This window comes from Callionymus lyra, chromosome 10, assembly GCF_982586985.1.
Source record: "Callionymus lyra chromosome 10, fCalLyr1.hap1.1, whole genome shotgun sequence".
NCBI classification, from domain to species: domain Eukaryota; kingdom Metazoa; phylum Chordata; class Actinopteri; order Syngnathiformes; family Callionymidae; genus Callionymus; species Callionymus lyra.
Genome location: NC_141827.1, coordinates 13,328,476 through 13,347,010, shown reverse-complemented (window position 1 = coordinate 13,347,010; position 18,535 = coordinate 13,328,476). Strand labels below are relative to the sequence as shown.

At 39.6% G+C, this 18,535-nt stretch overlaps 1 protein-coding gene across 7 annotated transcripts in view; it reads right to left on the bottom strand.

Annotated features, from left to right (window-relative positions):
* LOC148070424 (sodium channel protein type 8 subunit alpha-like) overlaps positions 1 to 18,535 on the bottom strand; it is a 43,349-nt gene that overhangs the window by 16,705 nt on the left and 8,109 nt on the right. Inside the window, exons 3-16 of one of the 7 annotated variants that reach the window (XM_087800402.1) lie at positions 12,099 to 12,216; positions 11,490 to 11,580; positions 11,290 to 11,418; positions 9,928 to 10,019; positions 7,929 to 8,147; positions 7,787 to 7,850; positions 6,905 to 7,046; positions 6,566 to 6,772; positions 6,211 to 6,492; positions 4,448 to 4,804; positions 2,834 to 2,966; positions 2,091 to 2,329; positions 885 to 1,058; positions 31 to 387 (exon numbers count right to left, since the gene is read on the bottom strand). In XM_087800402.1, coding sequence (XP_087656528.1) covers positions 31 to 387; positions 885 to 1,058; positions 2,091 to 2,329; positions 2,834 to 2,966; positions 4,448 to 4,804; positions 6,211 to 6,492; positions 6,566 to 6,772; positions 6,905 to 7,046; positions 7,787 to 7,850; positions 7,929 to 8,147; positions 9,928 to 10,019; positions 11,290 to 11,418; positions 11,490 to 11,580; positions 12,099 to 12,216 — 2,604 coding nt within the window. Of the gene's footprint in view, positions 1 to 30; positions 388 to 884; positions 1,059 to 2,090; positions 2,330 to 2,833; positions 2,967 to 4,447; positions 4,805 to 6,210; positions 6,493 to 6,565; positions 6,773 to 6,904; positions 7,047 to 7,786; positions 8,148 to 9,570; positions 9,663 to 9,927; positions 10,020 to 11,289; positions 11,419 to 11,489; positions 11,581 to 12,098; positions 12,217 to 18,535 lie in introns of all 7 variants that reach the window. The other 6 variants (XM_087800401.1, XM_087800403.1, XM_087800398.1 and 3 more) reach the window with 6 other exon arrangements.

Below are 18,535 nucleotides of genomic sequence, written 5' to 3'. Positions count from 1 at the left end.
CAGCCGCGTATCTGTCGTTCCTGTACTCACCACCAGGTTTCCAATCACCATCACCATCATGAAGACGGTGAGACACATGGTCTGCCCCGCCACCTCCATACAGTCCCACATGGTCTCGATCCATTCCCCGCACAGGACCCGGAACACGATCAGGAAGGAGTGGAAGAAGTCGTGCATGTGCCAGCGAGGAAGTTTACAGTCTTCTGCGATCTTACACACGCAGTCCTTGTAGCTCTTGCCGAACAGTTGCATGCCCACCACGGCGAAGATGAAGACGATGATGGCCAGAACCAGGGTCAGGTTACCAAGCGCTCCCACTGAGTTACCGATGATTTTGATCAGCATGTTGAGGGTTGGCCAGGATTTGGCAAGTTTGAACACTCTCAGCTGTACGGAAAACACGATTGAATTTTCAATGTCATTTCTAGTTTTTTTTGCAATACATCTAAACAACTCTAGTAGTAGGAATGGGATTTTTTTTACTTTTATCTGATATCGGTACCTTTTTAACGATGCTCATTCAAAATGCTGGTTAAAGAATGTAAAAAATGCAAACCGGATTCTGTGTTACCACTCACAGAATCAAATGTCCTTTTTGTGAGCATTCCCCTTATAAATAGACCTTTTTTTATCTACTATTCCCTTTTTGCTTTTATTTTATTTTAACGAAATATAAGCATTATTTCCAAAAATACGACTAAGTATCATTGCGATTTTTAACATGTTTCTATTTTAACAAGCCATACCTTGAATGCCTACATTCAATTCCTTAGTCCAACAGTATCTCTGGTACTCTTGTACTGATAAAATCATCTGATCAACTAAACCTTGCACGTTTCTAAAGTGTGATGATCCGGCCATCACAAGATGAACCTTCTGCTCACCAAACGGAATGACCTCAGCATGGACAGGCCTTCCACGTCGGACAGTCCCAGTTCCACTAAACTCAGTGTCACGATGAAGCCGTCGAAGCAGTTCCAGCCTCCCTGGAAATAGTAGTAGGGATCCATGGCAATCAGCTTGGCGAACATTTCCCCGGCGAAGATGGCAGTGAACACCTGTGTACAGAAGCGGTTGATAAATGCTCAGCTTAACAGTATTGCTCATTTAAAATGAAGTGAATGGTGAGTTATTTTCTATTCATTTGGGGAGCAGCAAGACGTTGAGAGACTTGGAAAACATTTGTCTGTTTAAAAACGCTCCAGGAGTCGACCAATGTAATTTGGTTATTTGGGAGGCGATTTTGTTTATTTGTGCGTGACTCTAAATGTGTTAATGCAACTGAAGGTTCACATACATATAACCATGATAAGAAAGTTAAAAAGGTAAAAAGTTAAATCTGTGGCTGTAAAGACTACATTAGCAAAGCCCTTTTTAACAGCATGTGTAGTCTGCCCACAAAGTACTATTTGATCCAGAGAGATCTGCTGAGGAGACTCTCATGCCAGCAAGGTTACAGCACTAATGTCACAGTTTTCCAGCAGAAGCATTAATGCACTTTCCCATATTTCCCTTCCAACAGCAAATCATGTTCCCAATGAGAGTTGCAGAGAATACCCAATGATTCATCCTGCACCATCGATCACACCACACAAATTACTCTGACCTTAGTTCCTGTTTTTTACACTTGACAACACGCAGATTCCTCCAACCTCATTTCCTGTCCTGGCCGCCTGAGCTCGGGAAGCAGGCGGCAAACCAACGCTGAAGGGAAACTGTTTTCAAGCAGTTTCCCTTCAGCGTTTGGGTGTTCCTACTGCACGGCGAGTGTCGCAGGATTCAGAAGAGAATGGTGGCGTCTACATGAGTCAGTGCGACGGACCGGAGCAGGCGAGATACTTTAAAGTGGGAGTAAATCTTTAATGAGCTCCCATCAAAGTCCAGTGCAGAGAATTACGTGTGTTTGCAGGCTTAAGTGCTCGTGATGCATCTTAGTTTGAACTTATGTGGTCGGGACAAACTGGACCTACAGTGCTTCTCGAACTGCTGAGCGGCAGAAAGATGTTCAAGAACACATTTGAAGTTACAAAAGAAACTTGTCGCAGTGCATGGTGGGTAGAAAAAAAAGGAGGCAGGAATCAGAATCTCACCTGGTTCCCCACAGACAGGACTCCCTCGAACTGCGGGGTCATAGGATAATGCTCCATGGCCATAAAGAGAGTGTTGAGGACGATGCAGATGGTGATGGCCAGGTCTACGAAAGGGTCCATGACGATCAAGTGGACGATGTGTTTGATCTTCAGCCAGAGAGGACTACACTCCCAGATCAGGAAAGTGTTGGAGAACTTGTTCCAGCAGGGAGGACACGTCTTCTGAGAATCTTCCAACTCTGACACAGTCGAGAAGCAAAAATGTTGTTTTTAATTGAAGGCATGTTTACTTCACATTCTCTGTTTGAAAGGAGACACCATGAAATCTGCTCATGGGACTGTAAATGGCTCCCACTCTGGACTTTTGGGTACCATGAACTATTTTGTAAAATCCTTTTTGTGATGTGATTTCCCCAGATTTGTATGTGAATAAGAAATAATGTAACTCGCTTTTTCGAGTTAATCCCCACATCTATGTGAAATCTAAAAAAGATTTTGTCAATGAGCTAAAATATGTACTTTTCTGGCAAAAAAAATACATATAAGCTGAAGAATGAAATGAATGAAAATAAACCTCCATGGTTTGAAAGTTAAAGGTTTTAGCCTCATGTTGAATGATTTATTTTGGTAATGTTTAATGTAAAAAGTGTAGTTTTGAAAATGATATTTCGTCAACATAGATAAATAAGTGATGAATAGACCCCTGTGGGACGTGAACTCTTCAAATATTATTCTGGATATACCTTCTATCAACGTGTTGGTGACAACACTCATCTGGCTGTTGGCTCGATCTTTTCCCTTGAAGGAGGAGTTGAGCTGGTCCACGGACACCATGAGTGAGCCAGAATGCTTCTTCCGAGTTTCCACATCTGTCGTCTAAACTCAGAGAAAAACACGACGTCGGTCAGATTAAATAACATCACATCCTTGAAATTTGCGATTTATCCCAATCCGGACATACTCTCATGTCATCATATTATTACATTTTCAGTTTTTACACTTTTGGTTCACTTAGTAAATTCTCTAACCGCAGATCCTCACACTGACCACTTGATGATGAGCTTATATGTGTATAGTATTTATAGTGTTTGTATGTGGTACGAGCAGAAATAAGCTTGTACCACGTACAGCACATGCCACTGTAACTATGTGGCTCGAGTCAAATGTTTGTGACATACACAGCTTCTGTTGGAGAATTCATTGTGAACCATCTACTCAAAAATGACATTGGTACAGAAATAATATCATCAGATTAGAGGACTAAGATCTACATGCAGTCACATGCACAGAAACAAGACAGAGAGAGTTAAAACATCTTTAGCGGCGTCACCATGCTAAGTTTGACAATAGACCAATCAAAGCAGGTACATTGGTTGACAGTAAGAGAAGGGGTCGTTCATGCTGGCTAAAGAATAAAGAGAACTAACTCAGAAAAAACTAAATCAATATTGTTCTTTCAACCTAACGCGGTTTCCCTGTGGAATCATGGCGCTAAAATAATTCCCCTTCCACTCAGGAATATTGCTTGAAGGGACACAGGTGTTGCCTTTTGTCAATTGAAAACTGCAACTAGTCGTTTTAACTTTATCATTGCAACTAAATAATTGGGTTTAGGACTCCTAGTGTGAAGTTATTTGTAATAAGTCTCTGACTATGTAACTGGGATAGTCTAGAGACTAACATGACCCTGGTTAAGAAGCTCATGATAGTAAATGAATGAAGACTTATTTGACACATTTTTAGCACATGAAACATTTCTCAATCCCAATCTAAAGCTAAGCATGGGTTTTGCTATGTTTTAAATGCACCAAGGTTAAATTTGTTTATTGTTAAAGGCAAGGCTCTGACTCTAGAACGAGCCAGAACAACTCGCCAAGGGTGTTAACTTGAAGAGTTCTAAAGAAATATAAAGTGCTCCTCAAGATTCCAGCTTCTTTAAAAACAGGAAACACGCCAAACCTTATTACGGATCTAAAGAAAATCTGTGAAGTAGTTTACCGGTATTAAACATCAAACTTCTTGACCAATAAAATAACTTAATGAGTGAAAATAATTGATTATTTTTAGTGATTGAAACTGGGATAATCATGTGGTAACTTTTAAGTAAATGAAATGATAAAGCAGGTCAGCATCTGACTGTTAGTATCTTGAAAAAGCTTTTGAAAACAGAACATATCGTAGAGTTGCTGCCAGTGTTAGCTTAAATAATAGGTCAGGATAGTAATATCAGGCATCAGGGGGTAGAAGTAGCCACTGCACTAGAACATAAGGGAGAAGAGGAGTTAAGGAGGAGTTGCAGAAACCAGGGCCTCCACCATCATGCCTAAACCGTATTCCTGTCCCATGGACATCCTTACACTGTCATCAGTGGCTGCTTTATCTATTTTCACCTCAGGCAGTAGCCGTCTGCCATGCCCCGGCCCGATGAGCGACACCACGCCGTTGCAGTCCACCGTGCTGTTCCTCTTCCCTCCAGAGTGAGGTGCTAGGGGGTGGATGCGCGAGGAGCCCTGGCTGTAGCCGCTATAGCTGTTGCGTCGGTACGGGATGAACAAGGAGCCTCTTCGGTCTTCGCTCTCCTCCACGGTGCTGTGTTCGTCGTCGGCGAACTCGTTCTCCGAGCCCATGTCCTTCGAACGACCTTTGAAGCTGAAGATGCTGCTGCGGCTGTTGTGACGGGACATGAAAGGAGAGCCCGGGATGCTCAGGAGCGACTGGAGGAGAAGGCACGGGAACAAAGGGTACAGGAGACAGTCAGCTCAGAGTTCAGCAACATGTGAGCGAAGAATTCGAAAGGATTCAAAGAACGTTATCACTCTAACAAGTATGTTTTAAATCGAACAATGGAGATGCAACATCAAACATTCCTGCTTGATTATTAATATTGAGTAAAATGTTCAGGACTTCATTTAAAGCACCATTTAAATGTCTGACTGACAATCCACTAATTGCATGTACTCTTGTTTGCCTAAAACAAAACCCTGCACCCACTGAGACATTTACTAAATCCTCTCATGAAGACCCCAGATTCTCATCCCTGACTTAAGTAAGTAAGTAAGTAAGTAAGTAAGTTATATTTGTAGAGTGCTTTTCTAGACCAGGGTCACAAAGCGGTTAAACAATTAAAACCATACCCGATACAATATATACTTGAAAGGACACGACTACCCTCTACTCTCTATCTAGCTTACTCTATCTACCCCAAAAACATAACATTCAACTCAAAGTGGATATAAACAGGAACACAATATGCTCTGTGACTGTAGTCAGCAAATCCTGGAAAAGCAAGATTTCAGCGCTCTGTTGTACGGTCTCTAGATATTCTGGCCTGAGAGTGACAGGAGCAGTGACACCCACGACGACACTGCAGCATCAAGATGTTTACTGCTCACCAAAGAAAAGGATGCTGTTGCTTTGGAATCTGTTTCTTCCTTTTTCCATGAATTGACACACATGCTTTTTACGAACACGTCTGTAAGTCTGTGTTTTTCAAATAGATCTTTGACCTCTACTCATCAGTATGTGTGCTCTTAATGCTTTTAAGCCCCGCCCACTGAATACGCTTTGCTTTTTCTAGAGATCCAATCTTGTTTACCATAACCACACCCACTCTGCTGTGATTGGTCAAGCATCTGGGTTTGTCACTATGGGACATTAACCTCCTCCAAGGGACTCGTTGTATAAACAAAGCGGGGTGTGATTACAGCTGGCTAGAGGAGGAGTGAAGCCATCCTTACATCATGATGGATTCTGCTCTCGTAACCTCTAGTTCGCTGAGATTTCAGACGGGGGAGAATTTTATAAAGTAATACGTTCAAAACACGGTGGTGATGAGAGACTTACTGCATCTTGGAGAGGAAGATTTCAATATTTGAAACATGTGAGTGAGTCAGGAGAGTTTGGTTTATTCATTTGTTGACCTTTTAAATTAATGTCTTTCTCTTGTTTTATAAATAAAAGCTCATTTTAGCTCACAAATAACTTGTAAATTATGTCATTTGGTTAACTTTTTAGTTAACTATATAAAAAATGTACATTCTTCTTGTCTTAACTTGATAAAAATACAAATAAATGACAAATAAATAAAAGACTTATATATGGATCATGTGGCGCAACTTACCTGGTTCATGATGGAAGTCTTTCTCCCGAGCCGAGTTCCTGGGAAGCGAATGGTGCTCTTCTTGCTGCCGTCGTCTGACTCCGACTTCACCACCTTCTCGCTGTCTCCTTTCTCTTTGCCCTGCTCTTTCTGACGCCACTTCTTCTTGCGGTTGCGTCGCTCTTTTGCGCTCTTGGAACTGAGCTTGGAAACCTCGGAGGAGCTCCGGGAGAGGTGACCCCCGCCCTCGTCCTCCAACGCAGCCTCCGACACGGTGCCCACGGACGTTGCCATGGCTGCGGCCTGAGACATAGGAGACACTCATTGCGAAATCTGCAAAAACAATAGAAAAACACGCAAAGAGAAATTCCAAAACCTGGGTCTCTTCCTGCTGCCTTTTCAGCTGCTCCAACATGGCCTTGAATTCGGCCTCTTTCTGCTCCGCCTCTTCGATGGTGGCCTGGTTCTGCTCCTCGTAGGCCATGGCCACCACAGCCAGGATCAGATTGACCAGATAGAAGGAGCCGACAAAGATCACCAGCACGAAGAAAATCATGTACGTCTTGCCGGCAGCTCTGAGGGTCTGTCGAAAAGAGTTTTATAGAACACCGTTTTATGATCTCAAACATATATATTTATGTTTTAGAAACAATAAGAAACATTTTCTCCAATTTATTCCAGTAATTTTAACCACTCCAATACAGAAGACATTTACCAGCATGTAGAGATTTTCCCAGAAGTCTTGCGTCATCAAGCGAAAGAGAGTAAGGAAAGCCCATCCAAAGCTGTCAAAGCTGGTGTATCCATAGTTGGGGTTCCTTCCAGCTTTCATGCACGTGAATCCTTCAGGACAGCGTCTGGAAGACACGTGCAATGATAATGGGATTCTCAAGGAACTTAACTTTCATATTGAGAAAATGAGAAAACGATTGAACCCTGTGTTAATACAAGGATCCTGCTTTGGAGTGTTTAACTTTTTTTAAATTTGATTTTCTTTTCTATCAATCAGCAGGTTTTGATCTGATTTCATCAGCGGTCACTAGACAGCTCTGTGAATCATTTCTGCTTTGAAAGAACTGTCAGAAAACAAACCATCAGAGATCATGTGTGATGTTTGTCAAGTGTAGTAGAAATATCTGTGTTTTACATGCGTTTAAAAAAGGCATGAATTAAAAATATACAAATAAATATGATTGATTTCCAGAAAGTATTTTTCTTTAGATAAAAGTTGACCTCCCGGGCTTCCAGAAATACATACGCAGTGGCAGAGGTCGTTCATTTTGACCCAGAGACAACACAAGGGATACCACAAACACATTTTGTTTTCGTGTCTTTGGGTCACCTTGACCCAGAGGTAACACAAGGGTAAATCACTTATTTCCAAAATAGGAATATTCTGTATTTTCCTATCTTAAGATGTAAATATAGTGATTGAAGAAGGCAACTGTGTCAGATATATCACATTAGGGATTAAGTTAGAAAATATAGATCTTTGTAGTTTTAGCAGGTTTAACAAAGTCAAAATATATGCATTTATATCACACTTACTTACTCACATAATGTTCATCAATCATAGCCTTTAAGTGAATTTTCTCACCCTGAATCCGAACTGTTTCCACACAGCAGAGCGTCAACTTGTCCGGGATAAAAGTAAAAGTTTGCTGTGAAGCAAAAGAGAGAGGGATCAGAAAAAAAAGACAAGTGCGTCATCTTGTGCATAACAGGATTGCGCAACTCACTGTCGTTCATAATGTACTCGTCGAAGTCAAATGTTGAGGTCCCGTTGACCACATATTCGTTCAGGTTGATGGGCCAGAACACACACTTCTGCCTCAGGTTCCCCATGAAGAGCTGCAGCCCGATCAGAGCGAAGACACTGAGACAGAAGACGGTCAGGATCATCACGTCCGACAGCTTCTTCACCGACTGGATCAGGGCCCCCACAATGGTCTTCAGGCCTAAGGATTACAACACAGAACACGCAGGGGCACATACATGAAAACACACACCAGGCAAACTCACACACATACACACACACACACATTCAGAAGCACAAACATACAGAGATAAAACCATGAAGATTGTAGCACTGATTTTCATGAAATATTCATTAGTAACTCATGCATTACAAGTACTAAAAACTGCACTGAAATCTATCATTCGAATCAACCAGATATTAGCAGGTTTAATCTGTATTTAATCATAATTTAATTTGTTTCTAAAGGAGGTGAGGCAGAAGAAACAAATATTTTAGAGAAATTATAACGAAAAATAATGCCTGTAAATTGTAATAACATGGAGTGTGTTCCAAAGCTTGCCTGTAGGTTTGTATCAGTCTGTGTGTGTGTGTGTGTGTGTGTGTGTAACATGGTTCAAGGGCCTAATATCTTCAGTTTCCATCCACGGTTATAAAATGTCAGATCATACAATCAGGAACACATTGTTCAACTTTTTCTCAGAACAACGAAAAGCTGCACTGCTAGATTTTTTTTAATGTTTATAAATTCTCCTTTTCCCGATTTGACATGGGACTTGGAAAAAAACTACAAACGAAGCAGGGTGAAGTGAAAAGTGTAATAGGAAACAGCATCATGGAGCATTAGTAACATTTTAAATCTTTTTATTCAGGCTTTTAATTTGGTAATTTACTAACACACCTCTTTAAATAATAGTTGTTTGTATGTGAAACTGGCCAAGTATGTGTGTAACGAGTATCATTACTACCAAAACATTTGAATAGAGATATACATTTAGAAACTCAGCTGCACTTGATTCCCCACAAGAGGCGACAGACGGTGGGAGCGAGGGAGAGAAGTGAGTGAGGGGAGACAGGAAGATGAGATGTGCCATGCAAAGTCATTTAAACGCCAAGGCTGAAAGAATTGACCTGTCTGTGAACCACCATCACCTTGCGTCACTTTTGATCCCGCCGGATCCAGCGGTCTCTAATTCTACGTCTATGTGTGGTAACAAGCTCAAGCGTCCACGCTCTTGTTAGAAGAGACGTGTGAGTGAGACAGCGTCGACAAGGTAAAGACAAACTTGTGTGAGCGTGTGTGCCAAAGCTTCATGCGGCGTTGAAGTTGGAACGGGCTTGGCAGTCTTGAGAGTCATGAATTTGGTGGAAGAATGTTGGGAAAACAAGCATCAAAGATCACTAAGAATAAAAAAAATTGCACATTTACAGCAAAATCCTTTAAATTGAAGTTTAAAAAAACGTGAGATTAGACTGCTAAGCCCTTCAAAAATGTTTATTTGCCATTTTTGATTAAAAAAAACAAACACTTTCTTGCAACATTCTTAACCTAACCTTAAAAAAAAGTCAACAAAACAAACAAATAAATGTTCAGCTCAGCCTTCGTGTTTAAATGGGAGTCTCACCTGGAATGACAGAAATAGTTTTCAATGCTCGGAGAACCCTGAACGTTCTCAGCGCCGAGACATTCCCAAGGTCCACAAACTCTGTTATATATCTGCAATAAGGTGGGACGACACACAGAATAGAAACCAATGACACACGACACACACAATAACAACAAACATGTGCAAAAGCACGACACCAGCACCACTATCGAAGTTCAGGAGAGGACACCACAGTGAGAGGAGGTCCTGCTGGATCAGTGGAAGAGAACAAGGGAAAAAGAAGGAGGAGAGGAAGAGGGACTGTAACAAAACCACACCTAACATCAACCCATGTGACACGCCCCACCGCCCACACAAACACCTGGACTGTCTTACCTGGAATTACTGAAATAGTTTTCAAAGCTCTCAGAACCCTGAACGTTCGCAGAGCTGACACATTGCCTAGGTTTACAAACTCTGTTATATACCTGCAGAGTGGATCAGACACAGATACTCAGCAGCCGTCCCTTGATCAAAGTTAAGTTAAGTCAGCCACACCAGTCAGGACAGATACATGGAATGATGCACTGGTGTAGGCTGCAGATGCTGCTGCTCAATGTGGCCAAATTCTTTGTTAAATAAATGTCACTGTGGCAGAGGGAGAAGGAACAAAGTAAAAAAAACCTTGATGCTTTGCTACGGTACAGTTGGTGAGTACTTCTCTCATTTAAAGTGATTTTACTCCACTGCATACGAAGCATGTCAATAATAACATTTTAATTGTTTCTGGCACCTCCCAGCGTCGCAACAGTGTAACTACAAGGCCCTGGCTCGATATTTAAACGACAGTCACTGTTCAACGGTAAACTATGGTTACAGGAAATATGAACAATAATAAAACGCGACAATATACTAGTACAATAGTTAATTTTAAAAACAAAAACAATTAAAATGTTGAGCGTGCTTCCCTTCAAACAGATTTAAGTTTGAGTCAAGCCAAAAAATGTTCAGAAAGTCTATATGTCTATTTTTATATTTTATTTTCCACCTTTTGTGTTTGATTTGTTGATAATTTGGATCCAGGATCACTGGACAGATGGCTATTTCTGTCAGGACAAAAGGAGATTAAAACAAAATATATTCTTTAATGATCCAGGTACCTAAAACACTCTTCACTAACTGATAACAATGTTAAGATTTAAGATTGTATTTACATTTTGTGAGATTTTCACTCAAGAAACATCTTCCTCCACCACAGTGACTGGACATTTTATTCACATTAAGTTAATGTTCAACCATTCCCACCATCCTCAGAAAGATGTTAAGTATATGGATCCATACTTGTTTGTTTTTTTGTTGACATTATTTTACTTGACAAGCAAAGATAAACAGAGAGGATGTTTTTCAACCAGGATCATGGAAATGAGGTTGAAAACTACACCAGTGATCATCTGTTAAAAAAAACAATCAATTTCAATACATTTTCCCTATGTAGTTTGACATGGCTTGACATAACAGTACATAGATTTAAATGATTAAAATGGAACAGTTAAGTCAGTAAACACAAATGTTGTTGATGGTGTGATGACGAAAACAACAACATCAACAAAGACAAAAACATAGAAATGTACAAAAACATAAATTAAAAAGAAGTATATATTCCGTTTGATGAAAAGGAAATGAAATGAATCGTATAAAAAACGATGTTTAAGAACCTCATCATGAAATCAAACCACACGGCTCATCTAAGATACTCACGCCATCGAGATGACCATGAAATCCAGCCAGTTCCAAGGGTCGCGTAGAAAAGTGAATCCATCTATTGCAAATCCTCTCGCCACGATTTTTGTCAAAGACTCAAACGTGTAGATACCTGTGAAGGTGTATCTGGTCACGAGAAGACAAGTCGATCAATAACCAGTCTGCCGTTGAAGGTTGAGGACGGTGCTTGTACTTACTCTACTTGTTTGGACCACTCTGGCGGGTCACTGAATGTCATGAATATACAGTTGGTCAAAATAGTGCACATGATGATCATGCTGAATAATGTGAGGGGAGACAGTCAAGGACAATTGGACAAGAGTGAGACATCATTACAGAATACATCGTCGTAAACGTAAATAGAATGAATACGATTATTAATCAAAAAACTCCACACGACTATTTCTTTTGCAATAAAGTATCAAGAAACACTGGTTAAATGTCTAGATATCGTCCCTTAAATGAAAACCATTGATCATTACAGTATCATTGTTAAAAACACTGTATCACTTTAAATAAACAGGAATATGAGGGGAAAAAAACTATAGATTATAGTTACTTTAACATTTGTATCACAAGATTAAATGTCAATAATTCAAGATTGTATATTACATTGTTTATGTTTAAAGAATTGAATAAAACATCATCCAATAAAAGTGGTTTAAATAATTATAAAAATAATAATAATGATGATAGCAACTATTCACATAGCACATGTTTGAACACTGATATCTCAAATGTTATCATTGAAACAAGCAGCATGATAAGACATCATTTCACAAAAGCTTCAGACTTAAAAGGATATGAGTGTATCAAAATCTTAATAGCTATTCGTCTAAGTAAATTAAAAGGGCTTATGATGTACAAGGAGGGTGTGGCACTGAAGCGGAAGATTGTTTTCCCTTTATTTATCACTATAAATGTCTGTGGAGAGAGAGAGAGAGAGAGAAAGAGAACAGAGCAGGTTATTCACAGCATATCATTGTATATAACATTGTGACTCTTAATGTCTAGTGTTTGATCATTTGTCTATGAACAGATTATGTTTGTTTTATAAATGGATATAAAAAAAAATGAAATAAACAATTAAACTCTAGGTTTTGTTAAGTCACTGTTAAAGAGTGAAACGTCCTCCTGACAAGGGGTGGAAACAACGTCCTGCAGTGATTTCCACATGACTGAAGCATGTGAATGTCTTTCTTCTCCTCTGGTTTTAAAGCTCTTACTGGAAGAGAACTGCAAATGGTGTCATCGATCAGGCCCAGATCTGCTGACTACGCTGTGCTCTCAACAAACACTCCCCACCCATAAACAGTGAGCCAAGTGGGGCTGGGCACTGAATGGGCAGCAGTCTCCCGACTTTGTTTTTGTGCACTTCTGTGGACACCGAGAGGCCCATTAATGGGTGAATGGTGATCAATATATTGATGCAAAACAATACATGCTATGAAATCCAATATGTAGTGATGCCTGCTGCCACATATCAAAGCTACTGAAGCTAACATAGAGCATTGTTGTTTGGGGTGTCACTTGTCCTGGTCCTGTCCAAAAACATTCAGATTTCCATCTAAATCATCGAGAAATCTGAGGTTTCTAGCAATAGAGTTGTGAAAATGTACTGCTTCAATCCTTGAATGTCGTTTATATCATCAGTTATTGAGCAAAACAGGGAATCACATGACTCACTTTGATGCAGCTCATGAGTCAGCACTTAAAATTTAAACTAAGCATATAAAACATCAACACAAACAAAAATTAAAAAAAATACTTCCAATTATAGTGTGTAGGTGTTAAGCTGAGAGGTGTTGATCGTGTTCAGTCTAGGATAGTTACTGCAGGTATAAACAGCTGTGAAAATATTGTTGTTTTATCAAAATCAATCCTTCCGTTTGTGTCTTTTTGTTTAGACTATTGTAACAGTTTATTTTCGTGTCATGAAGGATCTGTCTCTCCTGCAGTTAATACAAAACTCTGCAGCGAGAATTCTAACCCGCTCTAGTAGAAGAACTCACATCTTCCCGATCCTTAAAACTCTTCACTGGCTGCCAGTTTCTTTCAAGATCAATTTTAAAATTCTGGTTCTTTCTTTCAGAGCTATTCATGGTCAGGCTCCTCCTTACATCAGTGATCTGATCCAGCTTTACACCCCAGCTCGGGATCTGAGGTCTCTGGATCAGAATCTACTGATGGTTCCGGCTTTTTCTAAATTTTCTTGCTGCTGCTGTGTTAGTCTTATGTGTCTTGACCTTTTAAAATATGTATTTTAACTGTTTATTGTTTTTGATTGTTAAAGCACTTTGTGACCCAGAAAGGTGTTTTACAAATAATTACTTACTTACTTACTTAAGGCTTCATCGTAATACTCATTCTGGACTTGTTAGGTGATTGGAGCTCACCATTAAGTCAAATTAGATACATTTCCCTAAAATAACACATACATTGCAGTTCACCTTGATATTGAAGTATGAACCCAAAAGATTGGTAAGAGACACTAATCCAGTCCCTGACATTTAATTGTATATTAAGACTACATTTTGTTATATAAAAGAAAATGTTAAATAGGTACTTGCACATTTGCCAAGTCTGAAGGGTCGAGCCTCAACACACTTGAAAGTTGTGTCTCCATGCTCTCTCTGTAGGTGTGTTCACATCAAACGCAAAATATTGGCAATACTTACACATCTAGCACACTTGAGTGGTTGTCTTTTTTTTTTATGGTGACAAAGCAACTTCCAGACGTCTCTCAAGTTCATCTTAAAGTAATAGTTGAAGTGATATTGATAGTTCACTCATTTTGTACTCACCCTCATGTTAAATAAGACTTGGGTTTATTTTAGGTGTAATCTGTTCTTTTTAAGAGTTATAGACAAAAATATTTTTAGGACTTGAGCCCAGTGATCTTACTCCAAAAACCCACTTTAAAATATCCTTATACCTCCATACTGCCCGTCTGTAATGTCCATCTTGTAATGAAGCCTGGGGCGAGAAGAATTGTTCCGGAGAAAAGTCAATATTTTAAGCTTTTTTGTGGCCAACAATAAGTGATAACTAACCATATAAACCAGAAGTACTTTGAGTACAGGGGTGGCTGGTAAAACATATTCTAGGTGGGGCTCTTTTCCAGTTGTTTTTCCTGCTTATCCTATGTATAGCATCTAGCAATCAACACTTTGAAAGCTAATGATGGATTATAATGCTTATTATGCTCCTTTATTAGATACAAATGAAAACATTTTTAATTTTACTCTGACATTCATCATACAGTATAAACCAAATTATTAAAAAACTAGAGGAAACTTTTAACAACCTGCCCTCTGACCCAGAACAATAGAAATACTTTCTACCAAATTATCACAAACACACACAAATACTGCAAAGGAAAAGTAATAAGGGTCACTTTTTCCAGCGGCCCTAAATCATAGTCAGAGACGACACTTCTCTGTTGCTTTTGTGGCGTGAATGAGCAACAAAAACGTGACGTCACTGACGGGCTCTTCACGAAGCAACCCCTAGACAGACCTGATATGACGAACGACGACACAAACCAAGATTATAATCAAAACACTAATCAATGACAATATAGTTTATTAGTGTGAATAATTCTACAAACTGATATATGTTTATGATTATCTTAAAACTAAAAAATAATAAATAATAATGATGAATAAACTATAACCAGTGTAGACATTAGACTGTATGTGTTCTATACATTTTTCCCTAAAACTCTAAAATGAACAGATTATTCTGAAAATAATCCAAACCCTTAGTCGACATGAGATGAAATTCTCCAGACTGGTCGTCAAATAAATGTTAGGCTCAATCATGCTGTGATGTGAAGTAATGTTTAGAAAAGATCACAAGTGAGATTTTCTCTTCCTCACGTCATGAAAGTGAAGTATGACGTCTTCACCAATCAACCAGGCTTCCAACACAAATGAGTGAAGACTGAATTTTGGGTGAATTTACTCTAACTCTAATCACTTTAAGAAGTAGGTCATTTTGATTTGTGTTTATTTTGTATTTTATTTTTGTCCCTTCTTTCTTTTGACTTGAAAGATGGACTCAAGATGGGCTACAACTTTAAAAATGTTTTCCCATATAATTCAAAAAATAGGTTGAAATAGGTCAAGACAATCAGAAGACAATCATTCGTGTCATTTATAAGGTCAACTAAACAAACTGCACAAACATAAGACAGTCCGGACGTCGTCGACTTTACACCCAAGAATAAAGTGTTTAAACACGGTATCATTGTACAACGTATTCCATCGTGAACAACTATGCGTTTCCAGTGTGAGACGGAGGCGTCCTGAAGCAGGAAATCATAAAGGGTCTGGGCAGGGGTGTGGGACAGCAGCTTCTGAGCCGAGGAGCGATGGAGGGGGTGGAGGGGGAGTGATGCAGAGAAGAAAGCCAGAGAACTGCGGAGGAGAGGGAGCCAAACCGGAGATGGATGGGCAGAAAGAGAGGAGGAGTAAGAAAAGGTAGGCCTGCCGCAGAAAGATGGTGGGGCAGAAGAAAAGCAAAACACACAGGGTTTCATTTATGATACAAAGACGAGCGTGTCAGAACTCACACACAATCGTATGTTTTTACACCGACAGAGTGATATATATCGGAAGATAACTTTCTTATCCATATGCATAAGACATGGCCGATAGATTCGTCCATATTTTGACAGTCAAGGCGACAAGCCAATGAGAAGGAGTGTGGCTCTGTGTTGCAGGGCTACAGACAAATACTCCATTTTGAAACTAAATTTGGAGACAGAGAGAGTATAACTTCTGCCCTGTGGTAACTGAGACCTGTCACTCATAGTTATATAACTCCGCCCCCGAACAAAGATAGTGAGCGGAGAATGCAAACATGCCAGTGTTGACTGATAGAATGAATATAAAACAACAGAAACACATCCACTAGTACTGCTAAAGCTACATGAAATTGTAGGTTAAAATGTACGTTAACACATTCACATGCTATATGAGCATTGAGTCAGTGTGAAACCTTCAGGTCATTTGGAAAACCCAGATTAAATAAGTGCTGATGAAGCTTTTTGTTGTTCAATTTAATTTATAAATGACCCGATTCCTGTTCTCTTTAATTGTAAAACACTTTGACTAATATATGTCAATTCAATATATTAAATGTAAGTTTCTGTTTAATGTTCATAATCAACAAAAAATAATAATAGAAGGATGACTTCTGCATGTACAATCTTACTTCAAATTATGAAGATGATTTAGTGATTCAATTTAGACCGTGATACATACATTTTTGACAAAATAAATTTTGCATATCCATGTAATGTAAACAGTGCCACATGATGGTATGAACTAGTTATTTCTTTAGTATAAACTGTTATTTCCTACAGCAAATGTGCCTGAGAAACGGTGGGAACTATACATGTTTCATCAGGACCAGCTGTTGTCGAAGTCCATGAGGAAGTTAAACATGAAATATGAAGGACGAACAACAAAGATCCTCAGTGGCTTCAAAAAGACGCAGAAAACATTGCAGGCATTATTCAGTTAAAAAGAAAGTCATGTTGTCTCAGACTTCATGTAGCTGTTAATCGTTCACTGTGTAGATTAACTTTGACGCCCAATTGAACCAGTAGAACCAGGATGTTCGGGGTGAAAAGCTCCAGACTGGTCGTCCAATAAATGTCAGGGCTCGTCGCAGCAGACGATGCTGTGTCATTACAGATCATGCTGTGATGTGAAGGAATGTTTAGAAAAGATCACAAGTAAGATTTTTCTCTTGTCATGAAAGTTGCTTCCAACAAAAATGAGTGAAGGAGCTGCGGCTCAACGTTGTCTCTGCCAACCTGATCGAATTAGGATGCATCAAGTCAGATACATGATTCCTGCAAAAACACTTTGCTCTGCTCTAATAACATTTTTGGGTCACACAATAATTTCCTCTCTTGCGGGGATTAGAAATTCCTAAAAAAGTTAATCCAATCCCCGGTTGATCTAGAAGCATCACTAACATTTAGTTTAGATCATGTCTAAATGAAATAATGTACAGTACACTGTATACTTTCCAGTCAGTGCTTGATTTGCCGCAGAAACATTTCACATTTTCATGCTTTAAAGTATTTAGCTTGTTATTATGCTCATCCGTCTTTCTCCACAAATCTGAGCTACCTAAGGTCACGGGTCACCGGAGCCAGTTTCAGCTATCAACATCCAAGAGACAGAAGACGTCACGGAGACTAATGCCTAAAGAAGAATTATGCTCTGAGGGTCGAATCCACAAGAAGTGAGATCGCGGGACTGACTCATGAAAGTCGAGTGTCCTAGAGCGGGTCGTCGGGGAGGCGTCCCAAGGGCGTCCTAGAAAGGTTGCCATGGTTAACTCAACTGGTCTCTCTCCACGTGGAGAAGCTGAGGTTCGACCATGAGTCCCTGCAGAATGAATTAGCGCCTGTTATCTGTTAAGGTACGTTAACACGATTTAGCGACACCTTTGTGTCATTCATTTGTAACGCTCTTGCATCAAACAGAAAGACAACATGGTGGATGCACAGAAAGATGGTTGAGCAGGTCTACAAGATCCTTTAAATGGCTACATGTTTGAACATACATATGTGTTATATACACTGTATATATATATATTATAAATCGCAGAAAATAGTGGTCAGCTACTGCCATTCCACGGCATTGTTTTTTATGCACCACTGCAGTGCATTGTGGGTGATATATACTCTCATGTGAACATTGGTGTTGACTCAATATTTTCGACCCTCATGAGTGGATCCAACAAAGTTCACCTGAGCTGTACTGAGAAATGGAACGACCCTCAAGATGGCGGCGACGGTTCCCCCCCAAGGATAAGTGCTCTTCGGGCAAGATACTTTTAAAACACAAGCCTGTGTCAATACTCTCAATAATTGAGCATTACTCTGTAAGATGAGAGAGACACGTCTATGATATTATTGTTTTAAGAAAGCTGAAGTTTAGGTGCTGATCAGGTGTTTTTTATTACATTTTTTCAAACTGAGGTGTTCCAGGAATGTCCAACTTGGAGGACAACCTAGGTCAGACCCAGGACACTGTCTTCCAACACATGCATGTATGGATGGATGGATAAACACATAGATGAATGAATGAATGGACAGATTGATGGATTTGATGGCACTTTGCTCCATATCTCACTCGTCCTCTATATATAAACGTATGCTTTGGACGGTAGTCAGGGGAACATCAGTTTAATAAATGATCAAACAAATTCTTTTTTA